This window comes from Hemiscyllium ocellatum, chromosome 1 (genome assembly GCF_020745735.1).
Source record: "Hemiscyllium ocellatum isolate sHemOce1 chromosome 1, sHemOce1.pat.X.cur, whole genome shotgun sequence".
NCBI classification, from domain to species: domain Eukaryota; kingdom Metazoa; phylum Chordata; class Chondrichthyes; order Orectolobiformes; family Hemiscylliidae; genus Hemiscyllium; species Hemiscyllium ocellatum.
In genome coordinates this window covers 146,331,522-146,351,670 of record NC_083401.1, presented here as the reverse complement: position 1 = coordinate 146,351,670, position 20,149 = coordinate 146,331,522, and the positions used below count along the sequence as shown (strand labels likewise).

The window sequence follows — 20,149 nt, the reverse complement described above, 5'->3', positions numbered from 1 at the left end:
CTTCCACAGTGCCCTTCTTCAGTACACGTATGATATCTTCTCTGACCAGTAATGCAACTTGTCCACCCCTTTTACCTCCCTTTCTATCCCGCCTGAAGCATCAATATCCTGGGATATTTAGTTGCCAATTACGCCCATCACTCAACTAAGTCTCAGTAATAGCAATAACATCATACTCCTAGGTACTAATCCAAGCCCTAAGTTTGTCTGCCTTACCTACTGTACTTCTTGCATTAAAACAAATGTACCTCAGGCAGTGTGGGCTCATTGGGCCAAACTGCCTGCTTCCAAGCTGTAGGGATTGTATGATTTCTCTGATTTTTTTTTTAACGTACCTCTTCAAAATACTTTCTGCTGTTCTTCTTCCTTTTTCTACAGCTCGAGATCCTCCAACTGGGCAGACAGCTGTGGCTCGGTACCCATCTAAATATGTAGCACAAACCTAAATACCAAGTAATTGGAAAAAAATGATATAAAGAACAAATTCTGAAGTCAGTTATTAATAAAAAAAAACAACGTCACTGCAGCATGCTGTAATCATTTAAATTCAAACTATCGTAGAGTGAGGAATGATCAAGAGGAAGGAAAGCAATGGAACATAATACAAGATGCAAGTGCACAGAAATTGGCATGACCTGGCTGTGGATAAATGTGGAAGAAACTCATTAAGATAACACCAGGGATAGGAGGCATTTTCATGAAAAGAGAGAAAGGAAAATCAGACTCTTTACAAGAGACCAAAGATGATCAAAATGTAAGCGAATTATTACAAGTTACACAAGGTTTTCAGAAAGCAAAACCAGAAAAAATAACATCTACTCGCATTTGAGTCTGTTAAAAGGAAGTGCAAAAATATAGGGCCATCTCTGAAAATAAAAGTTCAATCAGAAAAATTATATTTTATATTTTTTTTAAACACAATTCAGTATACAGGTGAACATTTACTACTTGAAGAACATAGCTTTATCATTGTGGGCTGACCAATATCCCTTACTCAATCAGCACCACATAAAATAGATAAATTGGATATTAGTCTTAATGCCATTGGTGGGGGCTTGCTGTGTACAAACTGGTTGTCACATTTATCCAAAATCGTAAGTCATTGCTTAGTGCAGTTTGTTCTGAGCACAGCACTATACATGTAACCATCCTTTATATACTGCCTGATTGCCTTCTACATGTTTCATCATTCTGCAAACATTATCATTTTCTACAAAATGCATCATCATTATTTTTCACAAAAAACATAGATCATTCTCACACAGGTCATAATCAATCCTGATATAATGATTTTTTTAATTCCCTAATTTATTCTTTTTTAAAATCATTCACAGGATGTGGGCATCGCTGGTTAAGCCAGTACTTTTTGGCCATCCTGAAATTATCAAACGATAGTCAAGATGCTGTGGGTCTGCAGTCAACGTAGGCCAGATCATGTAAGTAAAACCCCTTTCTTTCCACTAAGGGCATTAGTGAACCAGATGCTCTTTTCTGACAATCTACAATGGCTTCATTGGACCCTTAATTACAAATTTTTCATTTATTCAAATCCCACTATCTGCCATGGTGGGATGGAATTCTTGCCCCCAGAACATTGCCCAAGTCTCTGTATCAACAGTCTAGCTCCAATACCAGTTGGCCATTACCTCCCTATACTTGTATTATAGACTTATATCATGCTTGTAACTGTCATACATTTTGCTAAATACTTGCACAGCACCTTGTAATTGTCAGATGGAGGCAATCCCTTTGCTCCCTGAACCCGTACTGCTCCACCTTCTACATCTGCAAATAACAGTAAAAGCAGTTTGTTTTAGTTTGGTACACCATCACAGGAAAACAATGTGAAATGGCTTTGTCATATAAATAAAAATATGTTTTATCAGACGTTTACACATCTGAAGAAGTACTATAGAACTTAGCAAAGTTTTACAAGATACCCATAAATGAAAAAAAATTATAAATTTCCTCACATGATCAGTATGAAAGTTTTTAATAAATGCCAAATTTCTTTAAATCATGAGGCCAAGTAATAAATCTACATTAGCAGAAAAAAAACAATTTAATTTTGAAACTAAGAAACATTGATGAACCTAATGTTATGATCATATTGTCCTTCTTGGTCTGAAATCAGTAACCGGAGAGACAGCTTAAATATTTTGTTTATATTGCTTGGGAACAAGCACAATATGCAGAAATCTGTTTCGCATTTGTATATTTTAAGTGTGTTCAGAATACAACTGTAAGGCTTACTTCTGTTATGAAAGTGTAAGGGGTACTGTACCTTTAAGAGAGTTGAAAAGTTAGCAAGGACTTAGAGAAGCACACAGAGTACTGGAAAATTTAAAATAGAAAATTTGATCGAACAGCTAGCCATACCTGTGTTGTTATGAGACAAAAACAAATTCCAATTCGGTCAATTGGTTTAAATTATGCCCCAAGATACCAAACTACAATCAAGTTGAATTTAGTATTTTGACAATATTAAAATCAGTGCAAGGATCGGATGTTTTGGGGTATAAATAACAGACATTTTGAACATATACCCAGAGCGGCAAAACAAACTGCCAAAAGACCAACAGATGTAGGCTGCTAGTAAGAACTCTCTCAGAGATACCTGTGTGGGGAAGGAGTTTGCAAAATAAAATCAACACCGACCTGGAGAGAAACTATACAGAGGAAGACACAAAGAGAAGATTCGAAAGCTGGCTGATTTTGAAATTTGAATTTTTTGTAAATCTTAATCGAGGGTTTTTATCAGACCAGTATTGTAGAAGGGAAGGTAAAAGATAAGTTCAGAGAAAGGAGTTGTCAATTGAGTTAATATTCTCTGTTAGACTTAAAGAATAAAGTTCTTAAATTTTTTTTGTCCTGTAAATAGCGACTTTGAGACAGTTTTTTGCCTCTCAAACTTTCACAGATTACAGCATGGGGTGAATCTCTTCTATGTTGCTGGTTTAAATTACCCTGTGATGTAACATTACATCAATAAGACTTTCTCAGCTCCATTGGGTTGGGTGCATGTTGAAGAGTCTAGCTTGAGAGGGCATTGTTTAAAAAGTCAAACCTTTCAAGAAGGAAATTAAGGAACAGTTTTAAACATGAGATGGGGTACAAGTTCGGAACTTACTTCCTCAAAAAGCAATTCACATTAGATCAATTAACTTTTGTTATTTCAAGATATTAAGGGAAATTAGCTAAGGTTGGCTTATGGAGTTAGATCACAGATCAGTGACTTTTGTCTCACATGGTGGAACAGAACAGAACAACTGAATGCCTTGTTCTTGCTCCTCTAGCTCTGGGTAGCTTTATCATGTACCAACCGACCCAAAAGGCCATAAGTACTTTTAAGCATAGTTTGAATCACCACTGAAGACATATTCAAATAATGTCAGGTCAATCTGGGCAAAAATTTCCACTGGTAGGATTTCACAATGTTTACTTTTACAATTCTCTTGAATGAGACAAGGGCCAAACTTTGGAGTCATATTGGCACCTGAAATTACATTTTCATTATATGAAAGTTATACAGAATTATTTTCCCTTCTTAGATTTTACCATGGAGATGCAAAGACAAGTGATCTATCACTGTCTTAAAGTATCAGAATTTTGCTAGGTCCACTATTTTTCATCACTTATACAAATGATTTGGATGAGAGCATAAGAGGTATAGTTAGTAAGTTTGCAGATGACACCAAAATTGGAGGTGTAGTGGACAGCAAAGGAGGTTATCTCCGATTACAATGGGATTTTGATCAGATGGGCAAATGATCTGAGGAGTGGCAGATGGAGTTTAAGTTTGATAAATGTGAGATGCTGCATTTTGGGAAAGCAAATCTTAGCAGGACTTAGGGAGTAACTCTTAGGGAGGGTTGCTGAACAAAGAGACCTTGGAGTGCAGGTTCATAGCTCCTAAAAAGTAGAGTCACAGGTAGTTAGGACAGTTGGAAAGCATACATTTTGTATGCTTTCTGTTATTGGTCAGAGTATTGAGTATAGGAGTCGGGAGGTCATGTTACGGCTGTACAGGATATTGGTTGGGCCACTTTTGGAATATTGCATGCAATTCTGGTCTCATTTCTATCAGAAGGACCTGATGAAGGAGCGTCGCTCTGAAAGCTAGTGTGCTTCCAATTAAAGCTGTTGGACTATAACCTGGTATTGTGTGATTTTTAACTATCAGAAGGATGTTGTGAAACTTGAAAGGGTTCAGAAAAGACTTACAAGGACGTTGCCAGGGTTGGAGAGAGAAGGTGAAAACAGGCTGGGGCTGTTTTCTTTGGAACGTCAGAGGCTGAGGGGTGACCTTATAGAGGTTTATAAAATCATGAGGGGCATGGATTGAATAACTAGACAAAGTCTTTTCCCTGGGGTGGCGGAGTCTAGAATTAGAGGGCACAGGTTTAGGGTGAGACAGGAAAGATATAAAAGAGACCTAAAGGGGCAAGACCTAAGAGGGTAGTGAGTGTATGGAATGAGCTGCCGGACGAAGTGATAGAGGCTAGTACAATTGCAACATTTAAAAGGCACCAGGATGGATATATGAACAGGAAGGGTTTAGAGGGATATGGGCCAAGTGCTGGCAAGTGGGACTACCTTGGGTAGGGATATCTGGCCGGCATGGACGAGTTGGACCGAAGGGTCGATTTCCATGCTGTACATCTCTATGGTTCTAAGTGGATATTTACAGTTAGAAAAATATCAAGTTTTGCACTGATTTCAGAGAACAGAATCGTGTTAAATCCATATTAACTGCTTACAGTACTGCTTAAACAAACGTTTACATTGGTGATAGCTCACAGTAAACAGCAATCGTTTCCCAAATAAGAGCACATTCTGTTTCACTATCTGAGTACCAATTTTTAAAACAAAACTTCAGCATTTTTCCCACTTTGTTATTTTGACAGCATGCAAATAAAAAAAGTTCGTGTACAAGTTCAGCGAGAGTTTAAATGCTATGAACTCATTCATTAAGAAGCGGAGGGTTCAGTTGTAGTTCAGATCCCAAAATAAACTTCACCTGGTCGGGTGAAAAGTAGAACGTGCAGCTCTTATCGTACCGTTTGTTAGTTTAATTATCCTCAACAGCTGGTTGCATCTAAAATAATTACAGGCCACTTATAGTTAAGGGCTTGTTAACCACAGGAAATGGGATGATGATTCAATTCACTTACTATCAATGTTAATATTTTTGTTGATCGTAGAGCTCTCAGGACATTGCTCACGGAGATGGCATATGGATAGGAGAGCTGGGAAGGATCATGAAAAGTGCTGAAGTTGGGATTGGGGTTTGAGTAGGGGTCGACAGTTGGGTGGGGTTGAGAGATCCAGAGTGTGGCAGCAGAAAGATACCTCATTAAGTTATGATACTACTGGAGGAACAGTTAGCAACTGGGCTATCAGTGAAGGAACAAGGGCTAAAAGTGAAGAGGTCAAAAAAGTTGAGAGCTGAGAGAATCTCCTGCTGGGAGCCCTGTATCTACACATTGACAGAGAAGTGTTTACATTGGAAATTCTCATTATGTTTACATAACTCCAATTATAAATTAAACGTTGATATATAAAACACTATGAAAATTGTCACAACAAGAAGTTGGGCTGTTCAGTGCTCACATTCAGAAGATTCTTAATAACATATAGGTAATATTTCAAATTTGCTCAAATTAAGCTTCCACTGAGAAGGAATCAACCACTCCCAAATAAACAAAGAAAATTAGGTAAATGGGAAAATAACTTTGAGCTAGAATTTCCATCCATTCATGGGCACTTGGAGCACAAATCTAGACCAAAAGCCATGTTGTACATTTTCAAAAGTTCTGGCAAGCAAAACCCTTTTTCTAGAGCCTGATAAATAGATCGAGTGGCGCTCCTTTTCCAAAGGGACTACTTTTCAGTGGTGGCAACCTATCAACCTCACTGTACCTTCTGGACAATGGTACTGTACTGTACTTTGGCACTTTTTCTTTAAAAAAACTTAACAGAGGAAAGTTTTCTAAACTGTTTGGCAGAATTATTCCAACAAATGTCGTGACATATAAAGTAAAATCTCTCAAAAAAGCACTCAAATACAAACAATTGAATTTAACTTTAAATTTGTTTTCCATTTGTAACCTCACTAAATCACACTGGCATAAGTTGGTTGGGCTGAATGGTCTGTTTCTGTACCATTCATCCTATGTACATAATATCATCAATCATCATGATTAGTAGTCAAACTGTTCCTGCAATTACATTCACAGATGCAAAGCCAGCTGCTAAAAAGTGGCTTCTATCCTGTAAGAGAAGTGACAAGAGAAGTGGACATTTCATGGCCCAGTTCTTCCTGTCAAAACAATGATAAGGTTAAAGAGTTCCCTGTTATTTATGTGTATGCCATAACACAGTTCCAGGTAAGGGTAAGTGCAAAACTCTACATTCTTTAGTCCAAAGTACATAGTTTTGTTGTTAATTTGGTGAAATGGTATGTTGTCTGTGGGTGGCATGGTGGCATAGTGATTAGCCCTGCTGCCTCACAGCACCAGAGACTTGGGTTCAATTCCTGCCTCAGGGAACTGTGTGGAGTTTGCACATTCTCCTCGTGTCTGCATCCAAAAAATGTGTTGAATATCACATGGTTGATATTAATTAAACCATTCACAGAAGGTTAAGGCAATATATTTTGGTCCAAAAATGCTTTTTTAATTATGATGATTAAAAAAAATTAAAATTAACTTTATCATATCTTTCGACTCAATCGCTACAGGAGCTTTTGTGCTGTGGAGTTTTGCCCAAAGGAAATAAATTTGCGAATGCCAAAACTCATCTCAACATATGTATGTTAAAATTTGAAATTCACACTTGTTGCACGTTTTCGTGATACGGAGGTCTTTTATGCACAAGTTACAATTTTAAATGAATATTCGTAGATTGCAATAATATCAATTTAAAGTATAGTTTGCTCTATGTACATGGAAGTGATGATAGAAATTGCACACCTGGCACTTCAGACAGGGTGACCTGGGAGAAATCACAGGTGACATCAGGTAATTGGTAACGTCGGGGATCACCTATTTCATAGACGAGCTGTTCAGCAACAGTACCAAATGAAACCAATCCTCCCGTTTTAGGTGGTTTAGAAAGGACAAAACTTCCATCAGAGGAACACTCAACCACTGGAAAACCAATGTTATCCCTAGACAATGGATGAGATGTAGAGTTAAACAGAGTGGCAGTTTTTATTCAAGTTAAGAAAGCAATATAAGCTCATTAAAAAAACTAAAATGTAAAAAAATTAACATATTCAAAGGCTGAACAAATTGTACAATTCAAAGAGGAACTCCATACACTGCTTACCAGGATATTAGATTAATACAGATTTTTTAAAAATTACCAGATCATGATGAGCATGATGGTTTCAATGCTGTTCCCTCATATTCTGAACATTTATGCTTCGTTACTGTTGGCTTTCCTTTCAAACAGAAGCTCCAGAAGCAGTGCAACTTTTTGGTGCCTCAGAAATGGTCATCCTTCAAGTTTGAACTCAGTCATTAAGTCTTCGATATCTGGCATCAAAAACTGCCCTGTTCATGCTCTCAAGTGATAGCCATGCAGGTGTATTTTTGTAGCAATGTGAGCAATTAAACAACTTCCTTGCCTCTTCCTTTCCTGAAAGCAGCTTAATTCTATTAATCTCCTGCTCCAACTTCAGCAGCAGATTGTCAGACCACCCATGAAAAGGCAACTTTTAATTGCCTATGCCTGTTCTCAAGGAGGTATACCGATCTCTCAATAGAACAATGCGTTTGGGATTTCCAGGCACTGGAATCCAGGGTGGGATTGTCTTGATCTATGTAGTTCAACATAGCATCTGATATTTAACATATGTCGATCCTCTATTCCTCAAAATTTCTGTTTCAAGTACCTAGAATTTCCAGAGCCTAGAATATTACTGGGTTTTCACAATTTGAAATGTTTTTTGAGACTACCAGAGACAATAAACTCTTGCGTTGTTTTGGATGGATCAGAAAAGGATAAGCATTGACATTACCAACACAACTATTCTCACAAATGGTTAGATTTCTCTTATAATTTCTAGTTCATTATATAATGTAGGATAGATCAAACATTAAAAATCAAGAAAGCAAAAGATATGGAAGGTGGTCAGAAATAATCACAACTAAAAAGATAGTCATAAAAATGACATTCTTACATGTATAATAGCAAAGTCTTATTTAAAACCAAATTAGAGAATCTCACGTTTGTTAAGTAAATCTGAGAAGATTTACAAGTTTTAAAAAGAGTTTTGAATTCCAGTGACTTACAGAAAAGATCTCATAAGATTTCAAACTTTGAGACTTATAATCAAACTAAAAGCAACATTGACAAAATGCTATTTTTATAGGCAATTTATACTTTAAACTTTAGGAAGGTTTCCCCGTTCTACTTTTAAAATGACCAGACTTCCTTCACCATGGTTAAATTTCATCCCTTAAGCAGACACATAATTTTCCCAGAATCAGTTCAAAGCTATTTTCCATTTCCGATAGCCTTCTTCCCTTTCCTATGACTGACTTTCATGGGGTGAGTTACTCTGAGTCTTCCTCCTTTAACGCAAGCTAGACAAATCTTCCAAAATCATTTAAATCCTCACAAATCTGGTCTCTTCAGTCACAATGTGGGTTAATTTATACAATAAATAACAAAGACAGCATTTTGAGGCATGGGACTTGTTTTTTCTCTTTAATTCTTTCCTTCCTTTTCTCTATTGCAGAGCACAGCTATCCTACAGGCTAATTGTTGTCCAGCTGTCAGCCAAAAAACATAATAGGTCTTTAAAGGATCTGGAGATTGACACTGTATTGGGAGCAATGAATAGAGCTTCAAAAAAAACTAATGGCTTTAACTTGGTGCAGACTTTGGATTTTTTAACAAAAGCTTTATTTTACACCTCACTTGGTCACTATAGGGTTCATACTTCTATACAGTGGATAGTGGGTGAATTGACATGCAGGTGTCTTACATGGTGTGGTGGTGAAGGGACGTAAGGGGCCATGTGGAGTGGGAGGAAGGACATACTGTGGCATGGGAAAAAAGTCATGCATTGCTGTTTGGAGGAGTATACCTTAGCAAGGTCAAGAAGGGTCAAGAGTATTGTTTGATGATCATAGCCTGTCATAGGCAGGCTAGAAGGACCATGGGAAATGCTTGAGGGAATTTCTTTTAACACATGAGCAGGGTACTATGCATCATCAGGGTATGCATAATCAACGATGATCATGTTGAATGGTGCAGCAGGCTCAAGGACTGAATGGCCTACTCCTGCTCCAGTTTTCTACGTATCCATGAAGGACGAGTGGAATGGGAAGTATTTGTGGAGAGCATACGTTAGCCAAGGTGAGCATGAGGAACCATGTGGGTTATGTTTTGGGGAGTATATTTTGGCACTGTGGATGTGTGGCATCTCTATACATGTTTTGAGGGGGCATGTGTGTCTGTAGGTTTGAATCTCTTATATTTCTTTCCCCCCAGTAAAACAAGTTGGGCCCCCTTAAAAACCAAGCTTGTTGCTGGAAAGAAGACAGAAAACATCATATGACCCCTCATTCCTCCATTTTACCCTGAATTAAAGAAACAGTCCCAAAACATAATAACCATATAAAACTTCATATTTGTAATATATTTATATCATAATTTCCTTTTCAAGTTATTAAATAAGTCAAAAATATTCCAGTATACAATTACATATAAAAAGTAATTTCTATGAAGTTTACATTGGTTCATTTATACAACCTAAAAACAACAAGGTAACAGTCTAAAAGCTATATGTTGCTATGTTTTTAATCTAGGATTGGATGATGGTTATAAAGACATTAAGAATATATTTAAATCAAGAAAAGAGGGTCTGATTTTTTTTGGGAGGAAAACGTAAAGATCAGTTGAATACCAGTCAGGAACTCGGTGCCAATCAGTAAATATTCCACCTGTAGACTGGGCTCCACACTCTATCAAGTGACCTGCAAGACTAAACACAAAATTAAAAAGTATTATGTACTGTAAAGCTTAGAAACACACAGATTTGTGAGGTAAACAAAATGAAAATCCAATGTTCACAGTTAAAACCCAGTTCAAAAATCCCTCTGTCATCTCTGCAAACGTGTTAAATCAAATCCTGAAGCAAAATTTGGAAGCCTTCTCCCCCTGCTGACCGCAAGATGTATTACAAAATTTATTTCAGCAATCTTAATGATCTCTAAAAATCAATACAAAGTTAGTGTTGAATTACCACAATCTGACAGTCTATTCAAAGATGTCATTAAAGCAGGGCTGGTGTGGGCAATGGTAAAAATGGCATATAAGTTGAATGCTCCTCTGAGCATTCAATTCATTATATAATCTAGATAATATTAATCTGGATTTAGACTGCACCTTTCATAAGATGTAATGCTAACATTACGGCATCTTTATTTAAGGGGAGGCAAGGAGTGAGTGATGTTGGGCACAGATGCATCGTTATCTTCCATTTCCAATTTAGAAGGCTGTGAGGTTATTGTCCTGGCCTGCTGTCAGTCAGGAAGGTAAAGAACAAGGAGCTGCACCTCAGCCCCTTTCAAAACCTCAGAGAACCTGTTCAATAACCAAAGTCCCAATTCCATTATGGAAGTCCACTGGCACAAACCTTGGCTAGATGGCTGATAAGGAAAAATAAAGCTCTGAATGACAATATCTCTGGGTCAGTCAGTAGTTCAATTTGTAGACCGGTTGGGAAAGGTTAACAAAGCACAGAAATTCATAATAAATGGCAGGATACAGAGATGTGTGCAGAAAAGACAGACCTTGGCATACACATCATAAATTCCTGAAAGACAGATAAGGCAGATAGACTGTGGCTGTTTTCCCTGGAGTGCTGGAGGCTGAGGGGTAACCTCACAGAGGGGCATGGATAGGGTAAATAACAAGGTTTTTCCCCTGGAGTGGGGGAGTCCACGAACTAGAGGGCATAAGTTGAGAGTGAGGGGAAAGAATTAGAAGGGACCTCGGGGGAACGTTTTCACACAGAGGGTGGTGCATGTATGGAATGAGCTGCCAAAGGAAGTGGTGGAGGCTGGTACAATTACAAAATTTAAAAGGCATCTGCATGGGTGTATGAGTAGGAAGGTTAACAGGTATATGGGCCAAGTGCTGGCAAATTATGTGAGATATATTTAGGATATCTGATCGACATGAACAAGTTAGACCAAAGGGTCTGTTCCCATGCTGTATATCTCTATGATTCTAATAATATTAAAAAATGCTATGCAGACTGGCAAGTTGTGGTTGGCTGTGCTACATGCTCAGATAATTGGTGTGCGTCTGTAACATGAACAGGTTCTAGCTCCACATGCTCAGTGTCAGGAGATTATACACAAATATTGTCTCAGATCTTAGAGTATAATGTTTCCTTTCTCTGGTCTCAAAGTGTTTGAGAGTACAAAGACAGGTATAAAACTCATTTTCATCATGCGTGTCTTCTAAAGGAATCCTAAGTTTGATCAGAGAAAGGCCCATCAGATGCAAGCAATCCAAGTGGAGTTGATGTGCACCTCCTAAAGATTTGAGATTGTAAGTCATGATGACATGCTCCATATTACAACAAAGTGATTCTACTAGAGCACTGACAAGAACATTTCATACAATGTTGAAATTATTTTAGATCATGTGAGTTTTAGCCAGTCTGATTGACTCATGACTCCAGTCCAAAATTGTGTGGTTGACACCCAAGTTGCAATGAAGTGGTCCAGCAAACCATTCAAATGGGACTAATACTTGAAGAACAGGGATCATCTGGGATCAGTGTCCTGATGAACCCTACAGTTAGGGCTGGAGATAGGGCTTTAAACAAAATGGGTAGAGAAAGTGTTCATATGAAGGGAGATTTAGAAAACTAAAGAGAAATATCAAGTTAATAGTAACATTAGTAACATGGAAGAACTCCTCACAAATGTAACATCTCTCTCACTCTCTTTGGAAATGGTATGTCTCGTTCTGAAAATGTGATCAGCCCTGAGAGAAAACTGACTGCGAATTGTGATCATTTAAAATATAGCAATCTGTTTTGTATCTCTACATCCAGGAGAACAACTGAAACAGCCCAGTCGCAAACCTTACCAGAGCACTAACATCAACAGTGCAATGTATAATTCCCTGATCTAGTACACATACTTTGCTTTTCAATTCCATCTCCCCTCAGCCTATACCCTGTGCGGTTTGCTTGCATGCGAATGATTATATGTGTTGGAATTCAGAATGGGTTTTCATCTTTTGAACAAATTTTATACTTTGTTTCAGTGAGTTTCCAATAACTCCTTAGTCTGGCTTGCTTCTTCATAACTTTAATCCATATTCAATCATATATTAAGGGGAAAATGATCACATTTGTTTAACAGAAGGAAATTAAGGTAGAGAGTTGGAAAGGTATAGGGAAGGAATTCCAGAGTTTAGGACCTAGGTAACTGAAAGCATAGTCACAATGGTAGAACAACTAAAATTGTACCAAAGCAATTAAAATGATACCAAACCTGGGTTTGAAGAAAAGGAAACTTATTTACTGCTCCAGACTTGATCATGACAGGTCTTACAATGCAAACTAAATATTGTTTAATAGTTACATTAACTTTCAAATTATTCATTTGTAAGAAAAACAAATATTGCTGAAAAGAGAGTTGTCAAAGCTTGTCTTGCACTCATCAGGACAAATGCAAGAATGCCAAATTTCAAAAGATCACATCAATTTTCAGTCCAAAAGAAAAGAGTGATGATTAGTTGATACTTTTATCCTAATTAACTAAGAATTTGCAATAGAGAAAGCAGTAGGGAACTAAAAGTAATCCAAACTTCCAAGTATTTCAAAAAAGGTGCAAGGCTTGATTAATTCCTTGTTTACAGAAAATGGTTCCAGCACATGAATGTATCCTATCCTGCTGCCTATTAATAAGCAACATTCCATATTTGACTGACTATCTGAATTAGTTGTTGGTTAGTTTGCTTGCTTATTGCATTAAAAGTCTTATACAATCTTTATTAGGACTCTAATGTAACTTAAAACCCTCAACTAGCTTCCTAAATATATGTCACACAGTGTCTTTCTTGGCTTCTATTTTTGCTTCTATTGATGCTCTATAATGGACAAACAACTTATGGGAGATTTTTTGTAGCTTTTATATGATGATATTATATTCAAAGAAACGTTGGGTGAATGTACAATAAGCAGCCAATCTAATATTTCCTGCTTTCAGTTATTGCTGAAAGTTGAAAATTATACCCATTTGTTCTTGAAATAAAGGGTTATGCTCATAATATCTGCTAGTCTACGGGGTCAATCTCCACCAGGTCATCAAGATTCTGATCAAAGGGCAGGCAGTACCACACAAGGAACACAGGAAACCTTTTGTTGGGTTGTTCCCATTTGCAGTTTAAAGGTTATTTTCAACAAGTTATAAGGAACATTCAACAGAGACATTCATCTACATTACTGGCAAGGAAATATGCGCATTCAGAATAAGAAATCTCACCCTAAATTAGAGTAATAATGGGAGGGAAAAACCAAGGTATGCGGTGAAAAAATGAGCAAATCACACTCAGAAAGACAGGTGACTACAATAATTTAATTCTTGACAAATGTTCTGTTTCATTTTTTAAAAAACCTTCAAAGCATATTTAACAGCATCCTTTCTTGAAAAGGTACTAAGGGAGAAAACCTTTAACCAAGTGTATTTCATTCAGGTCTCTGATGACAATACTATAGAATGGATTAATCACAAAACAGGAAGTGTAATATACTTTCAGCACCAAATTCATTCAGTATTGCAAAGACTTTGATCAAGTTGCACCACCACTCAGACTACCTATTTCAACCTCTGCAACACTGCCCAGCATTGCCTGTCTCAGCTCATCAATTGCTGAAACCTCACTGTTTATTATGTCACCTCTAAACATGGACTATCCCAACATATTTCTGGCTGATCCCTTACATTCTACCCTCCATAAACTTGAAGTCATCCAAAACTCTGATGCCCATGATTTAACTTATAGCAAGTGCTATTCCCCTATCATTTCATTACTTGCAGACTTACAATGGCTCTCAGTAAAGCTTAACAGATTAATTTTAAAATAGTTATGCTTAAAATCCTTCCAAGGCTGGACCTCACCACACCTAACCCCTCACTTATTTCTGTAATCCTCTACAACTCTGCAATTTTTAGAGATATCTGCATGCCTCTAATTCTTGTGCATCCGCAATTTTATCCATTGGCTCCACCATTGGCAGTTATGCCTTCAGTTGCCTAGGCTCTAAATTCTGGATTTCCCTCCTTATGACTTTCTGTCTCTTTACCTTACTTAGCTCCTTTACAAATTCTCTCTTTGACCAATCAACTGCTGCAATATTTCCTTAAGCAGCTCAGTGTCATATTTTGTTCTATAATGTTTCTGTGAAGTACCTTGGCACTCTTCATTATATTAATAGCTCCATAAGATTATATATTAAAATTGTTCATGTTCTAGTTGTTAACTGCAATAATTTTAGTCCATGGAAAATGAGCACTAGCTACAGGATCAAAATATACCTATTGCTACTTCCATCAACACTAAGCTACAAATCAAGTGTGTAAGTTTTAATGAGCGATTTTAATGCCATTATCCAACCTAGCTAGGCAATTTAAAGTTACAAATATAAGTATGTTCAATTCCCACCTGCTCCAGAGGTTATAATAAGATCTCTGAACAAGGTGATTCAAAAAATATATTAATTTAAAGAATTTTAGAAATATAATGATTTATTATCCAATTGTATGGAACTACGGAGATTAGACATTAAATTATATAACTAAGTGACACCAGATTAGTATCAAGGTAAGTCCTTTCATGAAACGAGGCAGTATATTATTCAAAGAAGATTCCTCCTTGTTGTATCAAATGTGTGTTTTATACAGGCTGGTAAACTTTATGGCATCTGCAAATCAATGACAATACCACTGAAGTTTGGAGATGCATTGTACCATGACAATACTGCTGGGGTATGTGCAGGCTGATTAAACAGTAATTAAAGAATAAAAGACTAGTGATAAATCAATTGTTCTCTTCAAATATGCATAATATTTGAAACTGCATCTGAGAGAGATCAATAGTTTCTTACTATATCATGTGATCAATTTCAAATATTTTAACATGCAAGTTATTTTCAAATAAAATGAACAAAATGAAAACATTTTTAACAGGAGTAATTTCCCAAGTGAGCACCTTTCAAACAACATGATGGCGGTAATAATGTCTCTAAGAAAAGATAATTTTTAAAATGAAAACATATAATCCCAAAACAGAAAGACAAAACACAGAAAAAGTTTTACCTTCCAGCAGCCAACAGATCAAACTCATCTTGCTTCCAGCCAAACTGCAATAAAACATAAACTCAGGATATGACCAAAATTCCAGAAACAAAATTAAAAGTGAAAATACAATACACAGTAATGAAGGAAAACTTGTTAATCCAGTAATACAAACATGTTGCAAAAACAAAATACTGTACAATTAGGGATATATTGTCTCAAGGTAACAACTTACAACTGTTTTGAGAATGGATAATGGATGGGTACAAACATGTAAATCTACAGCTAAACATGCTCTGATCAGCAACTGGCTCCAACTCTTGATAAGATAACAAAACTTTTGTAACTGTAATCATGTATTCCACTTCTGAGCAACCAAACAAGATATTACCGAGATGAGTAATGTTATATGATGTGAAGGTACTGGTGTTGGACTGGGGTGGACAAAGTCAGAAGTCATACAACATCAGGCTATGGTCCAACGGGTTTATTTGAAATCACAAGTTTTCGGACAGCTGCACCTTCATCAGGTGAAGGGGCCAGGTGAACTTCACTAGGCGAAGGGGCAGCACTCTGAAAGCTTGTGATTTCAAATTAGCCTGTTGGACTATAACCTGGTATCAGGTAACAAATAACTTTAAAAAAACTGTTGAAATTTATTTTAATTTATTTGACACAAAACTTAAGTCCATAAAATCTGAAATTTAAAAACATGAAGATAAAGGGCTGATTTGTCATTGTCTCCATGGGAAGCTTTTTGTTGTGACTTGAACTGAAGCTGGCACCCTTTCTATATTAGGCAGAAACGCACCAAGTGATGCTTTTACCACTGAGTCACTGAGGAGCTAGAAAGGCAAGCCTAATATTAATTATAGAAAAATATAACAGGACTTCATTTGGAAATGTCTCAATAAAGTACATTATGTCTCAGAAATGAAGAGTAAATTAGAACAATAAACTTAAATGGATGTATAGTTTCTCCAAGAAACGTGGAAGGCAAAAGACAGGGCACTTAAGTCTCCTGAGTAAAAATTTCCATTCTAGAACTACAGCTGAGAAAATTTAAACCCAACTGATCTCAAAAATGCAATTTGAATTTCTGCTCATATTTAGAATTCAATGCATTTGGCAAAAAAAATCATCCAATATGCAAGGAAGGACCAAGGGATCAAATTCAGTTCAGGACTACAGCAATAAAAACCAATCTGTTGAACTCGTCATTTCAATGCTTAAGAACACAATAAAATCTGATGAGCATTGTGATCAACGGGATCTAGTTGGTTATATTGAACAGAAGTTGTTTATAGCTGAATGTCAGAACACTTTTGATTCTGCATCATCTTTATTGCCCCAACAAAGGCTTTCTATGATCCACGCCGTGTCACATAACAAACTTGTGAGGAAAATTATACATCATGGGATAAATGGAATAGCAGCAAAGTGTACTTAAATTTGTTAAGGCATAGGAAACAGAGTAATGATTATTGGGTGTTGTTTGGGCCAAAGAAGTTTTGTAGTAGTCGTCCCCAAGGGGATAGTATTGGAACTCTTGTTCCTCCTGGTTGATAATGCACATATGATTGAAACCTTAGTGTGCAGGGAACAATTTCAAAACTTGGGACATTTGTAAACTGGAGGAAGACAATGCAGAATTCAGAAGTTTATTGACACATCCGTGAAATTGGCAGATAGGTGGTAGTTGAAGATCAGCAGAAAAAAGTGAGATGATGCACTTCTGTATAAAGAACATACAGAGACAATTTAAAATAAAAACCATATTCCAAAGGGTGTGCAGGAGCAGAGAAACCTCAGTCAGGTTCAGCTGTGAGTAAAGCATAGGGGATTCCAGGCTAATTAATACGGTCATAAAGTACAAAAGCAGGGAGTTAATGGTGAACTTACATTAAGACATTGGTTACCTGGGGCATTGTGCACAGTTCTGGGAGCCACACTACAGAATGGATGTGAATGCATTGGAGAATGTACAGGAGGTACACAAGAATGGTTCTAGTGATGAGACATTTCACTTATGAGGAACAATTGGTGAAATTGGGACTATGGCTAATCCACGTAACCTGCACATCTTTGGGCTGTGAGCAGAAACCAGAGCACCCAGAGGAAACCCACACAGAACAGGGAGAACATGAAAACTCCAACTTAGCTGACTGACTAAGGCTGGTCCCTGGCACTGTGAGGCAGCAGTGCTAACCACTGAACCACCATGCTGCCCCAGCTTTAATATATTAGTGCTATTTAGTTTCCAGCTTTGAATTCTTTGGAATCATATCTCCACAATGGCTCTAAGAGCATATTCACGAACCTCATTTGTGCCATTAATTCATTTATTTTGTTTAGAATACTGTGGACTTTTAAGTGAAAAGTCATTAATTTTGACTTTTATTATTTTCATCTCTTTGACCCTATTTGCTATGTTTTTTGTACGCTCAGTGCCTTCCTGTCTCACTCTGGATATCATTATCAGAACAGTTGCCCTGTAATGCTGCCATATCCTTTTGCTTTGTAAGCCACTGGGTTCCCCCTCCTGGCCTGTCCCCCATTTTAATTAGCTTAAAGGTTCTCTACAGCCTAGTTATTGGATTCGCCAGGGAACTAGTCCCAGCATAGTTCAAGTGAAGCTCATCATTTGGAACTATTTCCTTCGATCCTACTACGAGTGTTTTTGCTGCATGAACTGTGCTCATTCCTACTACACCAAATTTTAAGCAACATGTTGTGGTTCTGTTCGCCGAGCTGGAAGTTTTTGCTGCAAACGTTTCGTTCCCTGGCTAGGGAACATCATCAGTGCTATTGGAGCCTCCTGTGAAGCGCTGCTTTGATGTTTCTTCGGGTATTTATAGTGGTTTGTTCTTGCCGCTTCTGGGTGTCAGTTTCAGCTATAGTAGTTTGTATATGGGGTCCAGGTCCATGTGTCTGTTAATTGAGTTTGTGGATGAATGCCATGCCTCTAGGAATTCCCTGGCTGTTCTCTGTCTGGCTTGTCCTACGATGGTAGTGTTTTCCCAGTCAAATTCATGTTCCTGGTTGTCTGAGTGTATGGCTACTAGGGATAGCTGGTCGTGTCGTTTTGTGGCTAGCTGATAGCCAGCACGAGCCAAACTAACGTAGTTTACAAAATACCATGCAAGGACTGCACAAAACACTATATAGGACAAACAGGAAGACAGCTAACAATCCGCATCCATGAACATCAGCTAGCCACAAAACGACACGACCAGCTATCCCTAGTAGCCATACACTCAGACAACCAGGAACATGAATTTGACTGGGAAAACACTACCATCATAGGACAAGCCAGACAGAGAACAGCCAGGGAATTCCTAGAGGCATGGCATTCATCCACAAACTCCATTAACAAACACATCGACCTGGACCCCACATACAAACTACTACAGCTGAAACTGACACCCGGAAGCGGCAAGAACAAACCACTATAAATACCGGAAGAAACATCAAAGCAGCGCTTCACAGGAGGCTCCAATAGCACTGATGATGTTCCCTAGCCAGGGAACGAAACGTTTGCAGCAAAAACTTCCAGCTCGGCGAACAGAACCACAACAACGGACACCCGAGCTACAAATCTTCAACCAGACTTTAAGCAACATATTTAACTCCTAGACTTCATTTACTCTGTACCAGTATGTTTGTGGATTAGATCGAAATTCTGAGATCATTATGTTGGAGGTTCTCCTTTGAGTTTAGATCCTAACTGTTCAAAATCTTTCAGTAGGAACTTCTTGTCAGTCTTATCAAAGTTGTTACTACCAATAAGAATGACAACAACTGGATCCCTTCTCTCCCATTCCAAGTTTCCCCGAGAAAATGTCCTTAACCCTGCCACAAGGAAGGCAACACAACCTTCAGAACACAACTTCCTGTCTACCCAGAGCTGTATCTACTCCCACTTTATACGTTTCCCTTACTACCACTGCTACGACATTCTAATTTTTTCCTGCATTTAAATGGTTCTCTGTGCTCCAGCACACCGAGGAGAGGAAAACCCTGCCCCTATATACATAAAGACAAGATCAATGAACCCCAAATATGTGGAAAAATGTAGGGACATTGCCATCTACAAAGCTTTTAAAACAGAGGCAATTGATGGAAAGATGTCTGGTCAACGTGTGTGTAGAACAACCTTACAGCAAACCATAACGTAAAAATGTAGAGCTTACATTTCAAACTCAATTCAATACATAAAATGGTCAAAGGTAGGAACTAAAAGCAAACAAGGTGTCTGTTTTCGAAAAATGCAACTTAATGTTAAAAAAAACTTTTTCTGTAACATGAAACTACGGTGTTCCAGCAGCAGGTACAGAATTGTATGCAGGGGATTTCTACATTTAGGTGTCCAATTCTATAAGTATTTTGTCGAACAGGCTAAACAACAATAAAATCACTCTTTTGGTTCTCTATTGGGAAGATCTTCAAATTTCCTCCACAAAAGATTCAAAATAGGTTTCTTTACTTTGTAACCTTGAAAGATCAACCTTCAGAAATCAGAGCAATGTTTAAATTTCATTGTCTCTTCTCTACTATTAAATTAAACATAAAATATTGAAAGAAACCAGTACTGGGGTTCTAAAAGATTAAAGGCATCAGGTTACGCCCGAGAGGTCTTCCGTTCTCAACCGCCCTAAAGAATCAGAGCATGTCAAAGTGAGATTCTGCAGAATATTCCTCTCAGTTAGTTGTCCAGAAATGTGAAAAATGCCAGGAAGTTGGTATTACAGATTTGATGCAAATAGACAATCAATGAAGAACATTAGTTGAGACTTCTTAGTATTATGTTT

At 37.5% G+C, this 20,149-nt stretch overlaps 1 protein-coding gene across 2 annotated transcripts in view; it reads right to left on the bottom strand.

Moving 5' to 3' along the window:
- The window catches only part of lratb.1 (lecithin retinol acyltransferase b, tandem duplicate 1), a 156,734-nt gene that overhangs the window by 92,996 nt on the left and 43,589 nt on the right, over positions 1 to 20,149 (bottom strand). For both annotated transcript variants that reach the window (XM_060832622.1, XM_060832632.1), the window contains 5 exons: positions 15,360 to 15,403; positions 9,923 to 10,000; positions 6,975 to 7,171; positions 1,721 to 1,785; positions 336 to 442 (listed from right to left, as the gene is read on the bottom strand). In XM_060832622.1, the coding sequence (XP_060688605.1) occupies positions 336 to 442; positions 1,721 to 1,785; positions 6,975 to 7,171; positions 9,923 to 10,000; positions 15,360 to 15,403 (491 nt within the window). The remainder of the gene's footprint in view (positions 1 to 335; positions 443 to 1,720; positions 1,786 to 6,974; positions 7,172 to 9,922; positions 10,001 to 15,359; positions 15,404 to 20,149) is intronic.